Source organism: Centruroides vittatus, unplaced genomic scaffold (genome assembly GCF_030686945.1).
Source record: "Centruroides vittatus isolate TY-2023 unplaced genomic scaffold, ASM3068694v2 contig_876, whole genome shotgun sequence".
Classification (NCBI taxonomy): Eukaryota; Metazoa; Arthropoda; class Arachnida; order Scorpiones; family Buthidae; genus Centruroides; species Centruroides vittatus.
The window spans coordinates 568,311-591,951 of record NW_027122568.1 but is presented as its reverse complement, the minus strand read 5'-3'; the positions used below and the strand labels follow the sequence as shown (position 1 = coordinate 591,951).

Here is a 23,641-nt window from a genome sequence, read left to right as displayed (position 1 = left end):
CTCAACTATCTAGTACAGTGTTTTCCAACTGGGAAAGTTCATTCGTATAAACATTTGATTGTTCAAATACTAATCCTTCAATTATGAAAATCCTTTAATAATTTTTGGTGCAAAATTTCGATTGTGGAATAAGGCATTTTTGTAACCGCTTGAATGAACTTTTCTCTAACTTAAACATTGCCTACCATGCTTTAAAATAGAACGAATCGTTCGATTATCTAAATCGAACGATTCGTTCTATTTTAAAGTATTAGGCATTCTGAATAGGATAATTTATCTACTCTAAATCTGAAATTTATGCCCATTTATGCCCATTTACTGCTTTGTTATCATGCTTTCTGTAGGCCTAAATCTAACTTATCAATACAAAAATACAAATCTAATTTATCAAAGATTTCAAATGTCTGTCCGACTTCAACGCAAAGTGTATTTGATGATGTTGTTGAAACCGTGTTGTATTTGCTTATTGTGTACAGGCACAATGAAGTGACATTTTCCTCAACACTAGGCTAGTTGAATCTTTTATTTAGTTAGTACGTTTTTTCCATACATCAACGTTTCGGGCATCAGCCCCTCTTCAGCTAACTAAATATATAAAATATTTTACAGGACACAAATAAAAATCAGAAAACTCACATAAATTCTTTGTAAACCATACCTCACCTCAGCATGGATATTACACACACAGCAGAAATTAGACGACGCTTAGGCTTTTAACATTCTCGATATCAGTTTTTTATCATAATTTTAACCCTACAGGTCTAAAACAGAACTTTTTCTACATTTACTTACTTAAATAAAATAAACTCTGTAAACTTTAAAAACCAAAAAACCTACGAATTCCAAAAGGATGTTTTACCACCTCATCTACCAATCTAACAATTCTCATATAGCGCTGTGTTCTGTAAATTACACTATTGACAAACCAATCGGCAACCATTTGAAAAACATTAAGGAAATCACAAAAATTTTTTTAAAATTTTTAAAAAAAGTGTATTATCAGTTTTCCATTTTAACGATATTCTATGTCACAACATTATAATATTGTACACGAACTAATTTAAATATATGAAGTGTTTTTTTTTAAAATAAAACAATTTGCTAATTGTAAAAGATAGTGTCAATTTCAGATTTAGCGCTGGCGGATTCCTGATATTGTAATTAGACTAATATTTTATATACATGATTATTTATACATAAACAAACAACATTTATCAAAAACATATTAAAAAATTCAAAAAATGAATAATTCCTCTCCTCAAATGCCTTATAAATGTTTAAAACATTCTGTAAAATACTATAAAAAAAATAGTGTTTTCGTCAAACGATTACTATCAAAAATAAAATTAGTCAGATAATTAATGCATTTTAGGAAATAAAAACTTCCTATAAAAGTCGTGTCACTTTTGATCTTTCAAAAATAGTGTACGCAGACCTAAAAATAGTCAATTACTTATACATACTGTATTTATAAATAGGGAATTATTTATACATACTGTGTGTACAATATAAAGTCACATCCCTAAAAACTATATACAGTATTTGAATGTAAGGAATAGGTATGAATTTTTTTATAAACTATTTTAAGTCAATATACAGTTTAAATAAAAAGTATATAGAGGATTATTATGTTTGAAAATGTTTAAAATTATTAATGATCTTTAAATTTGTACCAAGTGAAATGTGTTAGAAACAGTTAGTGTATTTTTCTGTTTAGAATTTCATAACCTAAACTCACTGTTTATCTGTTCTTAAAATAACAACTGTGTTAAGTAAATTAATATATTTATCTATTTAAACATTTAAATATATATATTTTGTGCTTATGTAATTTGTTGAAAGTTCATTTGGCATTTCGTCTACAATAACTACATTCACCTCTCTTACTGTTGACTTAAGTTTGGTCTAGTTAAATGTCAACTCATTTGTGAAGCTGTAAATATATGTTACCCCCTTAAAAAAAGATACTGGAGAATAATTATAGCATCTTCTTATCAAACTTTGATATACTGTATATTCACTAATTAAACAGTTTTAATTAATTATTATCATCGTTAAACACGCTGTAAATAACTAAACAATTTGTTTACCTTTGTAAATATTTAAATTATTTTCCAAAAATAAAATGTTGGCATAAATTTTAGAGGTAAATGAACTTGTTTTAAACACTTCTATTTACTAAAACAGTTAATTGTAAGATGTTTTAAAAGTTATAAATAGTTAATGAAGTAATAATTGAATTGCTTTAAAGCATTGTTTTCATTCGTACTTCATGTTTATTTTTTTTGAATATGATGTATGGAAGTTACATAAGAAGTTATTTAGAGTATATAAGATTTAAATACTATGAAATTCTCTTCCAAATTATTTTCATTCACTATATTTAAAGAACAAAAATAAAAAAAATATTTGACACTTGTGAAACCCAAAGTTCAAATTTTTTCACTTGCCAATGTTAGTTGCCAAGAAATTTTATATGCATTTCTATTTCAGTTCATAAAATTAAATAGACATGAAGATAAAAGTGAAACAAAAATGTAGTGTTATATAATTGCAGATAGTATTAAAAATAAAATTAGTCCAAAATAAATATTTGAAAATATTAATAGAAATGACATTGGCATTTCTGCTTTTTGTGGTCATGAATATCAAATTTAACTTAAATATCATATTTTTTTGTTAATTATTTCTTTCATTTTTCTTTAATAAAGCTTCGGTTTGATAGATATCGGTGAATATGATTTGGACTCCTGGAGTTTCAACGTGATCAATCAGAGATCAGACCCTTTTGATCTTTGAGAGGTCCTTCATATGACGAGAGAATTTTAAATAATAAAATGCGGGGGAACAAGGGCTTTTTCTTAATAGGAAAAAAAATGCAGTGTAATGAATAAATAATTTGTAATGCTATTGAGGCCCTTGTAAATATGATCTATGGGCCAAATATAGGTCCTATCAGGAGTGGCCTCCCCTTATGATAGGACCTATATATGATGGTTTATTTTAAGGTATTGTGGTCATATTATATTTTTCTATATTTATTTATATTTTAGTATTTTATAATGGAAACATTTTTTATTTTTAACTTTTCTCGAACTTAAAACGATTAAAAACGACCTAAGACTTAATTAGTTTTTCGTTATTGTTTTTTAATTAAATGATATATATGAGCTTAACTTGCAATAAGAAAAGCATTTAAAGCAGATAATATAAATAAACAATTATGGATGTGTATTGATATTCAACGTTAAGAAAAGGGACCTACGTGGCGCCGTGGCTTAGTTGGTTAAAGCGCCTGTCTAGTAAACAGGAGATCGTGGGTTCGAATCCCACCGGTGCCTTTTTTTTCTTTATTTTTTTCTATTTTTATTTATTACTTCTTTTTATTTCTTTTTTTTTGCTTTTATAAATTTAACTTTTTAAACTCTTTTTTTAAATTTGTGCATATTTTTATTTATATTCGTATATCTAAAAATAAATCCGAAACGTCCACGTAAAAATTTTCTTGTCTTACGTAATTATGTGTCTAATTAAAATAACTTCTAAAATATTTTTTTCCTGTTATTTGATAAACGATTTTTAAACGATAGCTAAAATAACACATAAAATATTTTAAAACCTTCCTAATTATTTCTTTCTCACCAGATGGCGCTATTATTTAAATAATTACAACACCGTCTAAAAGAATAAAGACATCTCGTATACGTATTAATTATAATATAAAACTTTTTAAAAAATGAATTTTTTTTTATAAAACTAATTAAAATATATTCAATTCTAATTAAATTATTAAAAAATAATTTCTATTTCTCAACAGATGGCGCGATAATAAATTACAAAATTAAATACCACGTGTAACTTTTTAAAATATGCGATGATATAATTAAATTTTCATAAACATAACTTTCAATTTTATTTTAATAATTTAATATCTAGAAAACATCTCTTGTTAAAATAACGAATCATTCACCCCAACTATAAACAGAAACGGATGTTTTTCGAGAGGTCATAATTTATCCTTCAAGTGGTTGTTCCTTTAACCGGCAACAACAGACTTTATTGCCGAATGACAAAATTTAAAATTATATATCCGTATTAAATAGAATCTTTCATAATGTTTGGGTGTTAAGAAACACTTATCAAAAATTCCTTCGATAATTTCAAGATAAATATTATCTCTACAGTCTGTTTGGGGCATATACAATACAGGATATGTAAGAAAATAAAAGTATTAATATTTAAAAAGAAACACCAAAAATTAATATTTTTAATGGATCATCAGGCTTTTAGAATCCTTACATTCGAGTAATAAAAATTACAATATCCTGGAATTACTAAAATCTTGATTTTTATGACTCTTAACAAAGAGCACGATTCATTTTTAATGACGTTTTTATGAGAAAATTAAACCAAAATATTATTATTTTTATTATCATTAAAGATGTAATATTTTGCATTTATATTTATAAAATTCATCATTATGCAATTATTTATATTCATGTGAGTATTATCTTATCTTGTTTTTTATTAAAATTAACATATATTTTTGTTATTTTTAAATGTATTTATAAAGACAGAATGCAAATATTAAGAGATTAAATGAGATTATTTAAAGAAAAAAAATATATATATATTTTTTTTATATCGTAATTTTGAGTATATTATCTAAATTATACAGTAAGGTTTTTTATGTTTTTAATCTGTTATCAGAAACAGCGAGATAAAATTTTTTAGATTATCTTTTACAAAATGCTACGTTAACAATTTAAATTGTTTTTTAAATTTGCCGTAAACATCATCATCAATATTAGTGCAGTACGGCTGACGTTACGCACCTAAACGAGCTGCAGGTTTAGGGCCTTTTAAATTTATTATTACTTGTGAAAGCGGAGGACCTCCTATATGTTGTATGGCCTTCTCTTCTTCACCACCGGATTTAGAGTTATTAAGGCCTCTTAGGATCTCAACAAGTCTAAATCCGGCCTCGAGTACAGTTATGGATTGGGCATTTTCCCGTTCCACGAACGTTACATGCAAATAAACTGAATTTATTTATCGAATAATTCCTGTAATTATTTTTGTGAAAATTTAACGAGAAATTATTAAATATATTTTGAAATTTATTTTATATTTTTAATAAAAGGAAAAATTATAAATTCTCCTAAATTAGTTTTTTTTTTTATGTTTGATCTTTACGGTTAAGGTTATAGAAATATTTATTAATTAAATGGAGGAGATATGTAGAATTATTTGTACAGAAGTATTATTTAATGTAAGTAATTATTTTTAATAAATAACAAAGTTTTATTTATTGGCAATTGAAAGTGTATACATGAATATTTTTCGAAAATAATTTTGTTATTTATAGAATTTTAAATAATTTTTTAAAATTAAAATAAATTAATACTTTTTAAATATATAATATATAATAAAAATAAAACATCTTGTAAAATATGATACGATGTGTTGCAATAACGAGTGTTAACGTTCGATCTTTTGATAGAAGTGTTTTTCTCCAGACGTTTCAAACAAAATTTAATAAATAATGATAATAATAATAAATAATATAATTCTAAAGTTTATATTAACCTAAAATATTAATTAAATTTTCTAAATTTTAATCTAAAATAACTAATTAATAAGTGCGTTGAATATATATTTTGTTAAAGCTTATTTAATAATTTTTCATTTATATTATTATTATTATAAATACGTGTGATAATTTCATTGTTTATATTATTTTAAAATTGTATTTAAAAATAAATTATTCATTTGTTTTTAAATGAAATGTTGGTCAACGTGTGAAGTTGAAAAGTTGATAAAATATGATTTAAATATTTAAATAAAGATTAAAAATAAATGCAGATGAAATCATTTTTAACATTCTTTAAAAAAATTTTTGAGAAGTTTCTAAATATTAAGCAATGAATTTTACACCGTTTATGATGCAATTATATGGAAAAAATATGATTACATTTAAAAATTTCTCTTGGTTAATAGTGATCGTGGCATATATTAAATACTGTATATACAAAAATTTAATGATTTTAAAAATATTTTTTTCGTTTGCTAAATCGATAAATAATGGCTGAACGAATGCAGATTTTACAGGAAAATCAAGCCGTCCACTAAAGCCAATAATCTCTTGTTGAATTGCTAAAAAAGAGATTTAAATCCGCTTGTCTATCGCAACTGCTGACGTGATAAAGTTTATATATATAAAAAAAATATATCTGATAAATATCAAAGTTTTTAAATTAATATAGGTCAATAATAGTATATTAAAATTGTTTAAAATGCATAAATTTTATATAAATTGTTTTATATTCTTAAAAAATGTTTATAAAAATTTTAATTTGGAAGCTCCATAAAAAATTGTATTTTAAAAGTCGATATAAACTCGGTGTATTTTCAATGAAATTTGGTATAAAAATTGCTAATTTCGAAATATATAAAAGCGTATATTATATTACATAAAATATATTATACCTTGTTTATAAAATTTGAGTTTTTCGTTAAGTAAATAAAACATAAGAAAATAAATAAGAGAATAGATATTGTCACTATTCTGCGTATCTTCTAAGTTTTTCGATAAGTTATCTTAATATGCTTTATCGATCAAAATTCGCGTAACAAAACTGATAAAAAGAAACGATAAAAATGCTCTCATTATTTTTCATTTGATAAATTTTTAAATTAATAATTTGATATTAAAAACAACGAAAAGAAAATAGTTTTGATTTAAAAAAACGCAATAATTTAATATGAAAACTCAGCCATTGCTTATTAGGTCAAATATGAAGCCAGATAATTTAGTCTAGTTTTTGACAAGGACAGGTTTTTTTTATCTAAGAAATATGAAGGAAATAAACAGCAATTCATCTGTTGAAATATACTTAAAGTTTAAAGTTATTTGCATAAATACCTTGTAACTTCAAGAGTATTTGTAAAAATCTTGTAACTTCTAAGAGCATTCGAAATCACTTAAATATGTTCGTAAGAATTTCGAAATTTGCCGATTAAATTATTTACTAATAAAATTGTTTATTAAATTTTAACATATTTTCAATAATATGAGAATATTGAATTCAATAGTAACAGATATGACTTATTCGTGAAAATAAAACTAATTTTTGAAAATATTCCTAATTGTTGCGCGTTATTAAATGAATTAAAATTTCCGGTTCGACCTACTTTACATATCTTATAAATCTAATTCTTGACTTAAATATTCTCGTTTCGTTGATTATAAGGGAATAATCTTATTGATGTTAACTATATATTTTTAATATATAAGAATTAATTACTTTAATAGCACATTATATACAAGTATTTATAGTTTATATTTACATTTATGTACAAGAATATTTTTGTTCATACCAATTACCAATAAGGTCCAATAGTTATTAAATTGTTCCAACTAGCAAACTCTGACCATCTGTCAAAATCAGCAGTATCAAGATCGGTAAATTTTTTCTGGGTTTCGGTGCACGAAGGTTCTCTTATTTTCCTCCTTACTAGCACCATACGATAGTTTGAACCATCGTAATTATCCCAGAATTTACTTGTAGGTGTTTTCAGGCAGATACAAAAAGAAATCACTTCATATTTTTCAGCCGAAGACGGTATGGGAACAGAGAAAGCAAAAGTGTCAACAGAAGTCTGATCCATCAGCGATGCACTATTCACGTAAGATGCCGAATAATCAGAATATTCCATCCAACGATTGAACGTAACTCGTACTAAAACTTCTTTCTCGAAGCATATATTTTTGACTTTGATGGTACCCGTAATCGTATCTTCTCCTTCGCGAACGACAGCATTCTCTAAACAAACGTTACAGCTATCCAGTTTGGAGCGAAAATCTGCATAATTGGTCGAAGGTTGAGCAAAAGCCGGTTGCCATGTTGTATCTGATGCCACTTGAGGTTTAAGTCCCCTTGTTACCTCTTGAAGATCGGCTCCTTCTGGAGGTAATTCGGGTAATATGTGAACAATGGTCAGAGCTTGTCCTTTATCATCAGCAAACTGTACTTTCTTTTTCGATTTCACCGAAGTAACTTGATTGCTAATACAAGATCTTGTTAATTGTGTTTTCACTTGTGGGATGGGTCTTTTGTTTTTAGCATTTCGATAGTAAACGTCATAATGAAAGTCCAAAAATGCAGAATGGGTAAAGGAAGGTGGACTAGCAGATAAAAACATCTCTAGATCGATAGGCATTGTGGTTTTGAGGTATTTCTTATGTCAGCAATAAACCTAGGAATATCAATTTTATTATTAAAATAATAATAATAAATTATGTGTATATTTAATGCAAAATACTATTCTGAACAAAGAATGCGTAGCGGCGTATAGTTTCTAATAAATTATTGGTTAAATATTACAGCTGTTATTATATAAAGAATGCTAAATCAATTTTAATATGTTATTTTATAACAAGAAAAGTTTGGAAATTACTTTTACAAGAAACACAGGCTTTTAAATTGAAAATAAAACAGAAACGTAGCGTTAATTACAGTATATTTTGCAGGATATTGCGCTAACCAAAAAGTATAAATAAAATAGCTGCAAATTTATTAAATAATAATTAAAAATTACTTTGCTGAATAATTTAGTTTAATAAAATAAATTTGATGTTTAAATGTCACACAGTGTGATCAAAAATGACGTCATTTATAATACAGGCGCACAGTAATGCACATTTATAGTTATCCTATTCGTTTTCAGTGCAATGTCACCTATTATAAAATTAATATAAAGAATATTTCCTGCTGAGAGGAGCGACAACTTGTTGGACCACTTCAAAAATAAATAAATAAAAAAAATATCCAAATTTGACACATAGCCAATATTGCAACTATATTTATTTTATTCTTAAAATTTTATTATGTATAGAGTAAAAAATAAAAATAAAAAATTTTTATAGAAGTTACCTTAGCATGCATGGCCATTTAAACTCCCTCAAACACCATGAAGTAATTTTAAACGTCCTTTTCCTTTCGCTCCAATTTCGGTCTCTGACTATAACTACTGTTCACGTGAAATCTTAAATTCGTCCAATCGTATCATTGGTACAACGTGTGATTCTCGTAGCTGCGAAATTAACCAATAAAACAGTGATTTGAAAGAGGAGGGTATATGACGTCAAAGATCTAATCTATGAATTAATGTTCGCACGCTTCGACTTAATCCAATGAAAAAAAGTTTTATTCAAATTATTTTAGTTCCTATTTAAATTCTTATATTAAATATGATTATCATTTAAATAACCGGTTAATTTTAATAAATTATATACGAGATTTTACTAAATATAATCTAAATATATATATATTCCGCCATCTGTTGGTTTAAAATATAATTAAAGTTTTGTAAAACGAAACATTATATTATAATTTTTAAATTAATTTTAAAAAGTGAAATATAGTAAATATGTAAAGAAATAAAATAATTTAAGAGTTTTTTTTATTAATCAGAATTTTAGATAATTTTAAAACCTATTTTTTTGTTTTTCATCTCTCCTACTCTCTGGATAAGATATTTGTTGCTAAGTCCGTTTCGTAGCGAAGTTCACGTATTAAAATACAATAATAAATGTTAAATTATATATAAAAGCGGTAATTATATTTAATTAATTATTTAATATGAATTATTATTATTATTATTATAAATTTTAAGTTTAAAGATTGTTGTTTACATTCAATGGACTAAATCCGTATTTATAATACTTACATTCGTCTTAACTTAGTCACATTAAGTTGCAAAACTATTTTGGATGGTAGACGGCGTCTCGAGATTTGAATTATTTCCAAAATGCATCTACATTGATGTCTGTAGCCATTCACGGATGTTATTCGTTAGCGTAAATTTTACGTCACGCTATTTCAATTGCGCAATTTCAATTATTCTAGAAATTTTATGAAAAATTTTCTAGAAGAATATCGTAATATTTATTTTTATGCTTAATATATAATTAAGTAATATAATCATTTAGTAAATGCATTCTAAGTAAGGAATAAAGGGGAATTTTCGACATGTTTAGAGGAATTCGTGCTGAAATTAAATTTCAAGTAATTAAATATCATTTATCCAAATCTATATATGCCTAATTGGTATTTAAGTTTCCTTAGAAGTTGTTAATTTAATAATTAACACTTTAACGTTAATTATAAAGGAAGTGCTGTTTTAATTTAGCTTTATGCATACACGTGCAAGAACACGCCCACTGACTTCAGACGTATTTACTCATGCACTCACATGTACTGTACTGTACAGTAAATGCATGTATACACGTATGCATACGAATAGGCATTCTAGACTAGTCTATATATATAACATCATATATACATTGAGTAATGTATCACTTATGTGATGCTACTGTACTGTGATGCAATTATACATTAATATGGTGTATGAAATTGAGTTAACCTCCATTATTCTGAACTTACAAAGTCTTCTAGATCTAGAAATATCAAAAATAATTTGTTAAATTTAGTGAAATTATTTTTAAAAGACATTCAAGTGATCTTCATCAAAAGCATGTGATTATAATGATACGCGATGTACGTCAGATCTCTATAACATTGACTGATAAAAGAACTACGTTACAAACTTATAAACTTAATTTAAAAGTTTATAGAGTAATTTTGTGTTGGATAATATAAATAAAAATTTAGATTTTTAATTTTAAAATCTCTCTAACTCCATTATTATATAGAAAACTTTCATTTTAATTTTTAAAAAAAATATGTATGAAGTATTGACTTAACAACAATAAGAGATTACTTATAGTTTGATGTGTGACATAACGAATATTTACAGACGTTAAAATAGTGATTGGGCCTAAATTAATTTTGTATCTATTCAATTGCACTTAAAAACTTGTTTTGATTAAGGAGGAATTTAAAATTTTTATGATTTATACTGCTTAGGAAAAAATGTCTGTTATTAATCTTTCGATTAATTCTTGCATAGTAGATATAAGAAAAAAGAATTTGTTAAGAAACATAACTTTAAATAATTATAATAATCGATTAAGAACTGCTAATAATATTCTTTACAGATTATATACAGTAATTTTTTTCATGATGTATGCAAATTTACATTTTTATATTTTTGTCGTATGATAAATGATATTAGACGAGTCTGATACTCTCCCTGTAACAAAGTTTAGTTAAGTATAGTAAAATTTATTATTACTATGTTATTTTAATACATCACAGGGTAACTAGTATTATCAGACCTCTGACTAACAAGTAAGTACAAATCTAGAAACCAATACTATTGAATATTAAGAAACTTTCTAAGAATGACGCCTTCTGAAGAGTCATGTAAAACTGTGGAGCATATTCATATATTAATGCTAAAAACAAAATTATTGGTATCATACTGATTTGTTGTATATGCCATATTTATTGTATTTCCATTTACGATTCTGTGTATTTGTAGTTCATGTAACCTCACTTACAGGAATTGAATAAATGCGTGAAATAAATGAATAAAATTTCAATTTTCTTATCTCAAAACTATTATTATGAAATATCTCGTCTATTAATAGATGTATTAGAGCAAAATATCTCGTTTATTCTGAAAATATTTCTTAGTTTTGGATTTTGAAAGACGAATTCTTATTAATAAGTAAACATCTTTTACTATTCGAAGATTGTCATAAATGTTGTAGATATTACTTTTATTCTTACATAAATTTGATACGATCTTAATTACGAAATTTAAAAATTCATATAAATATTTGTCAGTAAGTATTTAATAAAGTAATAACTTTGAAGAAAATTATTAATGATAATTTTTTTCAGAATTGTTTAAACGTAAAAACTAAAGTATTATTTAATAAATGCTTTATTTACAATGGATAGGAGCCAGATTTTTCCGAAAATATACCTCAGTGTGATACATATACATAATTATTGTGTATGTTTCAGCATAATGCATTCGTGTTAATAAAACACAATTTTTTAAACATTAAATTATTAGCATTAGCGGAACATTTTACTTTATACTGGTAATTTTTTGAAATTTCTCTCTTTCTATATGTATGTATGTATGTATGTATATATATATATATATGTACGTATGTATATATCAGTGACGTAGCGAACATAACTGGCGTCCGGGGCACGACACTTTATTGGCGCCCCCTTCCCTCTCCCTCTCTAGAAACACATATAGTTTGTCTTGGAGACCATTTGGGCGCCTCTCTGTGAGTGGCGCCCGGGGCAGATACACCCCCTTGCCCCCTCGCTACGCCTCTGGTATATATATATATGTTTCTGGGTTTAGATGAATTGGGTAATAAGGTCTATATCTTTATGAGAAATTTAAATTCGAATTCTCGCTAATTAACATGGATAACGAACAATTTAAGAGTTCGTTTTCCACCCATACTTCAGATTTCGCTCACAATAAAAGAGAAATTAAGATTATATTATAGTTTACGGTGTATTGGAGTGTAATTTAATAAATTCAATATAAAAGTTTTATATGTAAATAAACCAAGAAACTTTTATAAACATAATAACTGCAACTTCGGATTGAATCTAGTTTCGTTTTGCACTCAATCTAAAACGAAATTCAATTCTTAGTATTGTTATCTTGAACAGTTGTCTTTCAATACTTCAATATAATGCAATCAAGTCATTTCACTTGATAAATGTAATAACTTTATTTATATAATTTCGTGATAAATGTTACTTAAAATATCATATTAGCTATTATTTTAAATATATAATTTCCTAAATTAAAGATAGATTTATTGATACAAATAAAATTTTAATAGAGAAAATGAATAATTGTTTAACTAGCAGATATATTCATCTTTTAATTTAATTATTAAATAATTTAAATTAATTTAATAAATTCTGACTGAAATACAAGTCATTGGTAATAATAAAATTATGTATTATATATATATATATATTAATTTTTAACTTTAACTTAAACATTTTTGTTTTTAATTTCTGTTAAATTTTATTTATAGAAATATAAGTAGGAATAAATTGATATAACAAAGGTTTTATAGAAGACCAAAATAACTGAATTTCGAGGCGACACCAAAGGATTGCTTATGGTGTCGCAGTACCCTCTTCATACCAAAGCAATCAGTTTTGTTACTTTAAAACAAAAATAAACATAATAACACGACTTCAGTTAGGTTAGATTAGGAAACTAAAGTAATTCTAAGGTGATTGAGTAACGTTCTTCGAAAAACAAAAGGGGCACTGCCGCAGTCCCCCCGAATCTGCCTCGAGCAGCCACCATAGTCTCAAAATACTGGATACGCCCAGATCTATAGGATTTTATATAGATCTACATAAGAATTCTTCAAGAATAAAAATGAAAATCTTTAATTTTTTCGAAGATAAACCGCACAAAACATCAAATAATATGAATAAGAATATCTAGTGCAAGAAAATGGTTACTTACGTTGACAAAATGAGTGCTTTTCAATAAAAATACATTTAACTAAGTTCTGATTTTCCCATGTTTTCCAATTTTCTGCTTACATCAAAGGTGGGAAAAAATGACTCAAAATAATATGAAAATAATCAATACCGAATTTTTAATTATATAAAAGCATATTTATTATATTAAACACAGATACATTTTTATTGACGTGCAAGTGATATAAAAAGAGAATTTTCATTCGAATTTTATATCTGTAAACGTTAGTCTATAATATAGTTTATTTATAATCCTATGAAAAATTATGAAAAAAATTATTATAGTTACTAAAATCTAAATAATAAATCCCATATAAATAATATTGTTAGATACTTTAGTTGTTTACTTTAAAGACTAGAAACATAATTATTTTACAATAATAAACATAGTTTTTGTAAACGTATCGCAATTTTACTTACTTTCTTTACGTTAAATTATTTACATTTTTATATAAAAATACTAAATTTTAATCATCGATTTAATTTATACTAATTAAATTTTCCGTTAACATACGTTATTCTGTTAAAGCTAATAATGCTACATGCATTTTTACCGATATTCTAATACTAAATATTGTAAAATAAGTTATTTTTGAAATATGCCGTTCTATCCCTTATTTTTATTACTTAAAAATAACCAATGATAAAGTTACATTGTTTTTTTAGTTTATTTTGCTTTATTTAAACATTATTTTGTCAAATTAGTTGTATTGCGCATGGAACACTTGCTTGAAAAAATTTTAAAGATTAAGTAAAAAACTTATTCTTTTTTTAAATAACGAAAAAAATTCGCAAATGAATGAGAGTAGCATTTTCATTGTCACTGTCTACTCCAGCACACGAATTATGGACCATTTGAGGCAACCTGGGAAACTAACCACCTTAATATACAATGTAAATCCGTGAATCTAGTTTTAAGGGCAATATTAAAGTACAACAGAGCAGACATGTGCTGTAGGGTCTGTTATGAAGTTCTTGAAGATCTCGTTAGTTGTACCAAAAAATATAGGGAGTTCCGTTTTTCCTCGGATTCTGCCACAGTGCCACGTATATTTGTAAGATCTTCATGGCTGTATAGGGTCCGGGGTAGAACGGGACTCTTTCGTTCCTCAGCGGGCTCCTTTGTTGTTGTTGTTGTTGTTATTATTACTACTTGAACAAATGAAATAAGTAGAAAGTTTCTTTATTAATAAAAAGCAGTCTTAAAGATTTTATTTTTTATTAGTAAAGAATAACATTAATTTATAGTGATAGGAACCATTAACGGGCTTCTATATTTTCTCCGTTCCCGGAAAAAATCCCCAACTCCCCATCTTGATGATCCTGATAATATAAAATTATAATTAAATTCTGTGTATCGTTTATAAACCACGATATCTTATGTAAAAATAACTGCTATAGAGTATATATACACACAGTGTCATTCGCATTTAGTTTTTCATTGAATATTTATTTTTAGAGTTATTTATATCTAAATTTATATCTGAAATTATCCGATCGATTATCCACAACAAATGAAACTAAAAATAAACAAGTTGGGTTGTTTTAGTAGTTAACATTAGTCACTTTTTATTACTAACAAATGTCTCATTAATTATAAATATAAGGTGACTCGAAAGTAAGTTAACTATCGTTCATTTATTTTTAAAATAAAAAAACGCATTTTAAATTCGATTTACGTTTTATATTAGCAAGCGTGTCTCGTACACTAAAACAAAACATGGTTAACTATATATATATATTTTAGCACTGCCGTTGTCTGAGCCAAACCTATGTTGTAAATGAGGAAGGTTGTGACTTGTGTGTCGGGCTAACAACCCAATCTTCTAAAAAAAAACCTTAAAAAAAAATAACACATATTATTATAGAAAGAGAAACTGTGGTTCAAGGTTCAGATTCTATTCTAGAATTGGCGGACTTATATGGAATGTTGATGTTTGAATGTCAGAATTTGTTGAATTAGAGAGAGATTGATCGAATCATCTAAAACAGTGGTAGAAGAGGAAGCCAAAATGCTTCACACAAGACTAAAAGAATTCAAGATGTTATCTTTTGAAATAATGTTTAGGCTATTGGGACTTGACAGATCTTATTCTTCCTCTTTACAAGATCTATAAAAACTAATAAATTAATAAAATTTGATTTAATTATTACCTGTAATAGAATTGAAAATTTTACGTTTTATATTTATTTATTTATTTATATACTTAGAGATAGAAATAATTAGAGAGTGAAATAATGAAATTAAAATTAGTTTGTGCATTATAATTAGAATCTGTCGAGGGAGGCCAAACCATTTAATTTTTTTGAAGCTTCAGAATATTAAGGAACAAAATAACGTTAAAAAATTGTATTATATTTTTAAATAATAAAATTTAGCAAAAAATAGAGTTTTTTTTTGCCCTAAATAAACAAGAAATGCGATGGATTGAATAATTTGTAACAATGTATTTTTTGTTTTGAGGCTCTGGTACAATGTGGCTTGACGAAATGGCCCTATTTCCCCTATGATAAGCGGTCCAGTAGGGCCATTTGGTTGAGACGAAGACTTTCCTTACTTTCTCATACCTCATATAAACATTACACTATAAATAATATAATTATAGACAACAAAAATATATTTATAATTATAAAATGTTATACCTGATTACTAACAACACATGATTATTTAATTTTATATTTAATATACATATATATTTTTTTATTGTGAAATTTTAAATAATTAATAAATTATTAACATGAAAGATTTATATAAATATATTTAATAATTCTGGAAAGAATTTTTAAAAAATTATTTAATTTTAAAATGTAAACGAAACCGTTTATTTAGAGAAAGTGAAGAGGTTTACGTCATTAAAGATAATTGGTATGTTAAGTGTTTGAATCTTTTTTAAATTTAGCAAATCGGTTTTGAGAACATACAAAAATAACCGAAGAGAAATGGGGTTACTGTACCGGAAGAGACCTGGTGATTCATTTCTCTTCAATTTATCATCTTTCAAGATAATTTTTAATTAAGTATAATCATTTATTTTATTGTAATTTAGATTAAATTCGAAGCATTCGATATATATATTTTTCCTAATAAATTTTTGAGTGATAAATTATAAAAGGATATAACTACAAAAATATATTATTTGTAAACTAATAATTAATAGCATTTATACTTTTTAATTATTTTATATATTAAAAAGTAATGATTAAAATAAAATTGAAATTTATATTAAAATGTAGACTTTATTATGTAAACAATGTCCATTCGCATTAAGATGAGAATTTTGAGGTGAATATATCTGACAGGAAAAATGTGTAAATAGGAGCTGAATTTATTTCCTTTCAACATCTTTCTTTGCAGAATTATATATTATGTACTGTACAGTCTAACAGAAAACTGAGTCTGACACAATTCTAATCGCAGCTAGAAGCTAAACTTACGGTCAATATGCAGATTCAACGCCTAACTATGGAAAAAAAAAACTATATAAGATTTGGTTTTCTTCATGAATCTTATTGCTATCTGCTATTTAGAAGTGAATTTAGGGGTGTGCAGAGCGCAATTATACTCCCTATTGGGATTTTTTCCCGAGTAAAGCTGGATATCTCGAGTAGAAAAAATTTTATAAGGCGTATTGTTTCCTTTCTGTATCCCTCTAGAGATTTCTGGATCCGCCATTACTGCTGTTTATGGTTGATATATAATTTATAGAGGTTTTTTATATTGAATATTAGATTTTCATTTATAACAATGTATAGTTACTAGAATTAATTAATATTATAAATTTATTAATAGCTAAAAGCATGACATTTTTTAAATTAATCATTTAAAAAAAGCTTGTTTTAATAGTATCCAATTTTATAGTATCCAATTTTATAAAATATTAATTTAATTTAGTATCCAATTTTTTAAAATATTAATTTAATTAAAAATATATAATTTCTTTCGTGACGTTTTATTGGATTTTTCTTTAAAAAGCATGAATTTCAAATAAAAAAAAATTCTTGTAATGCAAAATATCTGGCAAAAAGATTCAATTTTAGTTAAAAATAGCTTTACACTTCATAAAATCGGATTGTGATTTTGGCGTTTAAACACAAATTTTAGACTGTACTTTAACGATTAACTTTAAAATAGAATATATATATTTTAAATACTATTTAAAATATATATATTCTATATATATATTAAAATATATATATTCTATATTGATGAATGAAATTACTCTAATGAAATAATATTGCATGATCTGGTCACAGTTTGCTTATAAAAATCAGTTTGTAAATCGAATTTTATGTCCATTTCCATTAAAATAATAATAATAATAAACTTATTTATTTGAAAAAAAATTGAAAACTAGAAGTATATTGCCAGTAATTTTTAAAATAAAGATATTTCGAAAACAATATATTGCAAAGTAAGATATATATTATCTATTGAAAGACATTAGAAATTATTCGCTTGTTGTTTTCTCAAAAAGTACGTTATCGTTTGTTTGCACTTTTGCCAAATTTCAACTTTATTTTTATTCTTTAAGACAAAAAAAAATTTACGTCCTGGAAATTTACTTTTTAACTACTTTTTAAAAATAACTTTATGTTTTTATTTTAACTCTTTAATCGATAATTTTATAATTAATGTAAATAAAAAAAGTATTTTATACTACAATATAATAAATTTAAATTTATTATGCGTGTAATTAAAAATTATATTTAAATTTCTTTATTTATCTTGAAGTTATTATAATCTTAATTATGCTTTCTAACGCTTTTAATTCCAATGTAACATAATTCCTTGATTAAATATTGATATTGATAAATGAAATTACTCTGTATAGACTGTATATATAAGAAAATTTAATGAAAATCACGAGAAGAATGCATAATTAATTATTAACAAAAATACTACTATATATAGATAAAAAACAGAACCAAATCGTATTGAATTAAAAAATGAAATCAAAAATTAGATAAATTATATAAAATGAGTACATGATTACATATAGAAAACTGAGCAACTACTTATTATGACATCGTCACAATGCAGAGATGCAATTTTTAATATTTTTAATTTATTTAATTTAAAATATTTGCTCTCCACCTCAAATTAGTACTGTCTTGCCCCTGTACAGTACATCATACATTTCTGTCAGCAATAGAGTCGTGACGATCAACTAGCCAACTCTTTTCAGAGGAAAAGTTTTGAATTGAAATTTGTATATAGTTATTCGGGACCTCCTGTCCTCAAGCTTTCCATATCTGTCTCGATGTTCACCTATCTAACTCTGTTCTCGAGATTAAGGGAAGACAGACAGATGGACAGATAACAGTGGGAATTTATAGGTCGACAATTTTTTTCAAATTGCAACCCAATGATTATGAGAAATATAAACCTAATCTTACCTGTTTAAATCCTAATGACAAGAAGTGATTATTAATAAATGTGATTATTAAATGAGAATAAAGTTAATTATTATGATATTGCCCAATCCTTATTATGGCTAAAGTAGAAATACATAAATAACATATCAGTAAGAAGTAATGGGACCAGTTACAATATCGTAAATGGGACCAGTTATAAAAACGTGAAAACCTACAATCACTCCCATACTAACTACTATGGACATAGCCACTCTGCTGTGGATGAAGTATGGTCTATATACAGTATTAGGGCGGTCTTTATTTTTAAGTTTTGGAAAATTGAACGGGCAAGTTTTTATGGACGGATACTGGAACGGTTTAATCCGTTCCAGTATCCGTCCATAAAAACGAACAAATTTGGTAAAATTTGATTAGTTTTGAATAATATTTATGGGTCACTATCATGATGTGATAAAATTGCAATATGTCACAACACAAAGCGTAAGACCACTCACTGTTTAAATAGAAATCCTACTTAAGTACAGCAGTAGGAATACAATATTGTTACCTCATGTTCTATAATAGTCTATATCGAATTATCTGGAACAATCTAGGTCCTACTGTAGACTATAAATTCAAACCAGTTGTGGCAGTGAGTTCAGGCAACCAAGGAGTACAGTTTATCCAAGAGTGTTTCCCAGTAAAGACTCAAGAGTAATGTTCTGGCTGTCAGGAAATTACAATACAGTGCACTCCAAATTTATGATTGTAATGTAAACTAAGGCTGAGTGCGACTAGTTTCAGGTTTTATAATGACGAATGTTTGACTAATCGGACAGCAGTGACGTGAAATACCTAGAAATAAGTTACTTTCGAAGCGACGGGTAATGGCTTATTTTTTTCATTTACATCTGACTGAAAAAAACATTGTCCGGGAACGTGCGACTTTAGTTGTTGAAGCTGCCATCAAAATTTGGAATAAAGCACGAATCCCTCCCTACTCGTCTTCGAAAACCAATAACTGCAGCAGTTCTTGAGTATCGGGAAAGTCGAGCAAGAGCTCTTGCCAGCTTTTTAAAGAAAAAATTTTTAAGCTGAACTACAAGAATTATGGAAAGTCTGATTATTTCAAGAAGGTGGATGGATTGTGATGCTATTTATAGGAGTAACTGAGAACTAGAATCATTATAGTTTACGATTTTATCACAACAGGCCAGACAATGTCACCTGGTAAGTGGCGCAGAGTAACCCCTTAATGTACAAAGTATACCCACTTTGATAAGAAAATGATAAAGTAAACAAGACTGCAAAGTAAAACTTTCAATGGGGTCGGTTTACGAAAACTCTCGTTCAAATTTTACTTCTAGAGCAGTGGTTTTCAACCTTTTCTAGGATGCGGAACACTTTTGTGAGCAATTTTCTTTAGCGGAACACTTACTTAAGTTAATATGAAATACATAAGCTTGTCATCAGTTATTTTATTAGAATTGAGCAGTTATAATTCAAAATCTCTACTCATATTATTAACGCCAATTCTAAGACAGGAAAAAATATATCTAAATAACTTTAATGGGAAACTTGTGCCTGATGTTTTTTACATATTTCATTCAGTTTTTATCATTGCCTTTATCTTATTCGAAACAGTAGTACACTCCATAAGTACGAGTCGTGCATATATATTTAAGTTTATGAAAATTTTATGATTTTAATTTTTTGATATTCGGCGGCTCGAATACGATTGTACACTTTCCGATTTGCGACTAAATCTGCGGAATACTTGGAAGATGCTTACGGAACACCAGTGTTCCGCGGAACACCGGTTGGAAACCACTGTTCTAGAGGTATGACAAGAACAATTCACTACTAGCATTTAAAAAGAAATTTTTTATTTAAACAACAATAAAAAACATAGTGTTACTTCCAAATACATTTCACCTTGGTGACTCTGCCAAGGCCTCCTCAATATAGTTTGACAGCACAAAAATATTACAAACTCCATGGTTAAATTGTGATTTGAAGTTTAAAGTATTTTTGTGGTGTCAAACTGTACTGAGGAGGCCTTGGCAGAGTCACCAAGGTGAATTGTATTTGAAGGTAACACTATGTTTTTTATTGATGTTTAAATAAAATTTTCTTTTTTAAGTGCTAGTAGTGAGGATTTAAGGATTTTCGCCTAATAGTCATTTTGAAATATTGAAAGATTTATAAAATAAAATATAAGAAATATCAGAAAACTAGCCATAACTACATCATTCAAGAAAATTAATATAATTATGTTTTTAATAATTGATTAGAATGCTTTTATTTTATTATTTAGAATATGTTATACAGTAATTATTACACTTCATCACAGACTTTACTAAAAAAGGAGGTTCGGAGCTTTGAATCGAAACTTTATTAAAACGAGCTACAATTAATAATTAATTTATAGCACAATTAAATTATTTATTTATATACTTGGTATATAAATAAAACCAGGGAAGACCCATTGGAGCTGATCTGTATAAATAATGAAGGGAAGGGCCAACAACGACAATGAGCAAGAAAAATTTCTCATTGTCGGTTTTTGAGTGCACACAAAATAAGATGTATTTGTTTCAGAATGAAAATGTAAGTAAAACCAACCGGGAAGTTTGTCATTTTTGAACACGAGTGAAAATATTGCAGTGTTAATAGGGTTGTAATTGCAGCCATGCAATGATCAGTCAAAGCCTGAAGTAGCCAAATTCTGCTGATGTTATGAAGTTTAGTCTGGAAGGTGTATTGAGAGCTATCAAACCGCCGAAGCAGATTCAGAATAAGCATGGCCTGTATGAAATCCCAGAACTTGAAAACATCTGGCTTTAAAAGTTCTTTCTTTTTCGTACAAATATTTTCTGAAATTAAATTTTTTGTGTACTTAATGTACAATAATGTACAACTAAATGTACAACAAATAAAAAAAATAATTTAGCTATTATTCTAAAATTCTTTGTTTTTTTTGTCAATATTAATTTTTTAAATAGATAATTGATGAGCTGAGCATCAAACACAAGACCGTGTTATTTATTAAACACTTGGCACTTTTCCACTTCTATTAGTTTCAAGAATACCTAGATAATTGATCCTACTGTACTGTACAAAGTAAATATCGTGTTGTGCTAACTTTCGCCAATTTAATTTATTTTCTAATTTCCAGCACATTTTAATAGTGGTACAAAGTAATATTATTGAAAAGATTACTTTGTGCCACTGATTAGATTATTGATGCTACATATTAAAATTTACGTACCAATTAGTTTGCAATTCTGGTATATTTCTGCAACTTTTTAAAAAATTTTTGTACAGTACATACAGTACAACGTTTTTTATATATAAAATTATATATTCGAAGCTGATATGCTTCATATACTATCAATAAAAATATTAAATACTTTATGAAATAACTTTAATATGCTTTTATATGAAAGCAAATGCATAATTTTAAAAGAGATAAACGAAATTTTAATTAAATTAGAAAAATAATCAGTTAGATTTCGAACTAATTTTATATAATTCATAATATTTAATGATTGTTTTCTGCTTATATCGAGTTAATTTTACTTTTTAGTTAAAGAATTTGTAAGTCTTGGCAACAGTCTTGTCAAAAAATACAAAATTATTTAACCTTTACCGTTTCTCGTATTAAAAAAAGCATGATTATTAGTTTTGTAAATCCATTTTTTATAGTTTTATGTTTTTATATGTAATGTAATTAGCGACGTTTCTGTTTTACTTAGGCTAACTCTATATAAGATTCATTCTCGTCCAAAGATCGGCTGAAATGATATAAATTAGTGAACTACTTTCTAGAATATTTTATCAGAGTAAGATAAGCATTTAATCAATTCTATTTGTGAGTAGATCTAGAATATATTTATTACCTAATAGTGAGGTTTTCTTTTCTTTCTTTTTTTTGTTTTTTGTATGTTCTCGTAGTATATGTGTCTATATGTCTGAGTGGAGTAGTCTCTATTGATCTTGATCCACAACGAACAACAGGGTGGTTATAATTAAAGTTACCCTACTCAGATCTATCTAGAGCTCGTTCTCGTGGACGTATTTTGATGAAACTTGGTATGTATGTTATATGGACCATGGGGAAAAGGAAAACGCAAAAATATTTAGTTCAAATTTTTACCACCAGGTGAAAAAAGGGCGCATGAAGAACAAGAAACACAAAATGGAAACACGCAAAAAGTTTTTATTCACAACATTTGTTCAATGTGCAATCCATTTGCATCAATTACATGTTCAAAACGTCTTACAGCATTGTAATTGCTTCGGTATGTTTTAATTACTTCATTGCAATTTATTTTATAAACCGATAACTAGTTTACAATGTATTTATTACAGCTAAATAGGCATCTATTTATTAAAAATACCAAAATCCTTGTATTTTTAAACATATTTTAATAAATAGATACATGGGCAATTTCCTTTTTCATATTCAAAGATCTATCGATCTAGAAATTTGAAATACAATATGTAGATCTGCTATAACAAAATAGAAAAAAAGTCCTTCTTATTACCAGCAAGACAAATTACATTAGTTAATTTTATTTTTAAAACAAAAATTCTATGAAATATTTTGCGAATAATACCAGTCCACAATGGAAAGGCCGGGTAGTGATAACATCAATCCACTCAAAACTTCTGAGCCTTATTTGGATTCGAAGCAGGATCCTTCAGAACGATATGGCGGCACCTTTGCCATGTAGCTTATTGAATATCTATTTTATTAAAGTTTTTTATTATATGAAAATTTAATTAATTAAAACCTTCAAGCTTGTAAATTCGTGTAATTTCTA

The 23,641-nt window shown here is 26.5% G+C and overlaps 1 protein-coding gene and 1 non-coding gene across 3 annotated transcripts; one reads left to right on the top strand and one right to left on the bottom strand.

Moving 5' to 3' along the window:
* The first annotated feature begins 3,267 nt into the window (after positions 1–3,267).
* On the top strand, positions 3,268–3,341 carry TRNAT-AGU (transfer RNA threonine (anticodon AGU)). Its single transcript has one exon. It is a non-coding gene; the product is annotated as a tRNA-Thr (tRNA).
* Positions 3,342–7,282: 3,941 nt separating this feature from the next.
* LOC136983114 (protein phosphatase 1 regulatory subunit 3C-B-like) lies at positions 7,283–9,836 on the bottom strand. 2 transcript variants are annotated; one of them, XM_067279753.1, is made up of 3 exons: positions 9,733–9,836; positions 8,937–9,096; positions 7,283–8,259 (listed from the first exon to the last, which is right to left on the bottom strand). In XM_067279753.1, exon 3 carries the CDS (start codon positions 8,221–8,223, stop codon positions 7,384–7,386), a length of 840 nt encoding a protein of 279 aa, XP_067135854.1. In that variant the 5' UTR covers positions 8,224–8,259; positions 8,937–9,096; positions 9,733–9,836; the 3' UTR covers positions 7,283–7,383. The 2 variants fall into 2 exon arrangements, with proteins under 2 accessions (XP_067135854.1, XP_067135855.1); XM_067279754.1 differs by lacking the exon at positions 9,733–9,836 and adding an exon at positions 9,526–9,595.
* Positions 9,837–23,641: the final 13,805 nt, after the last annotated feature.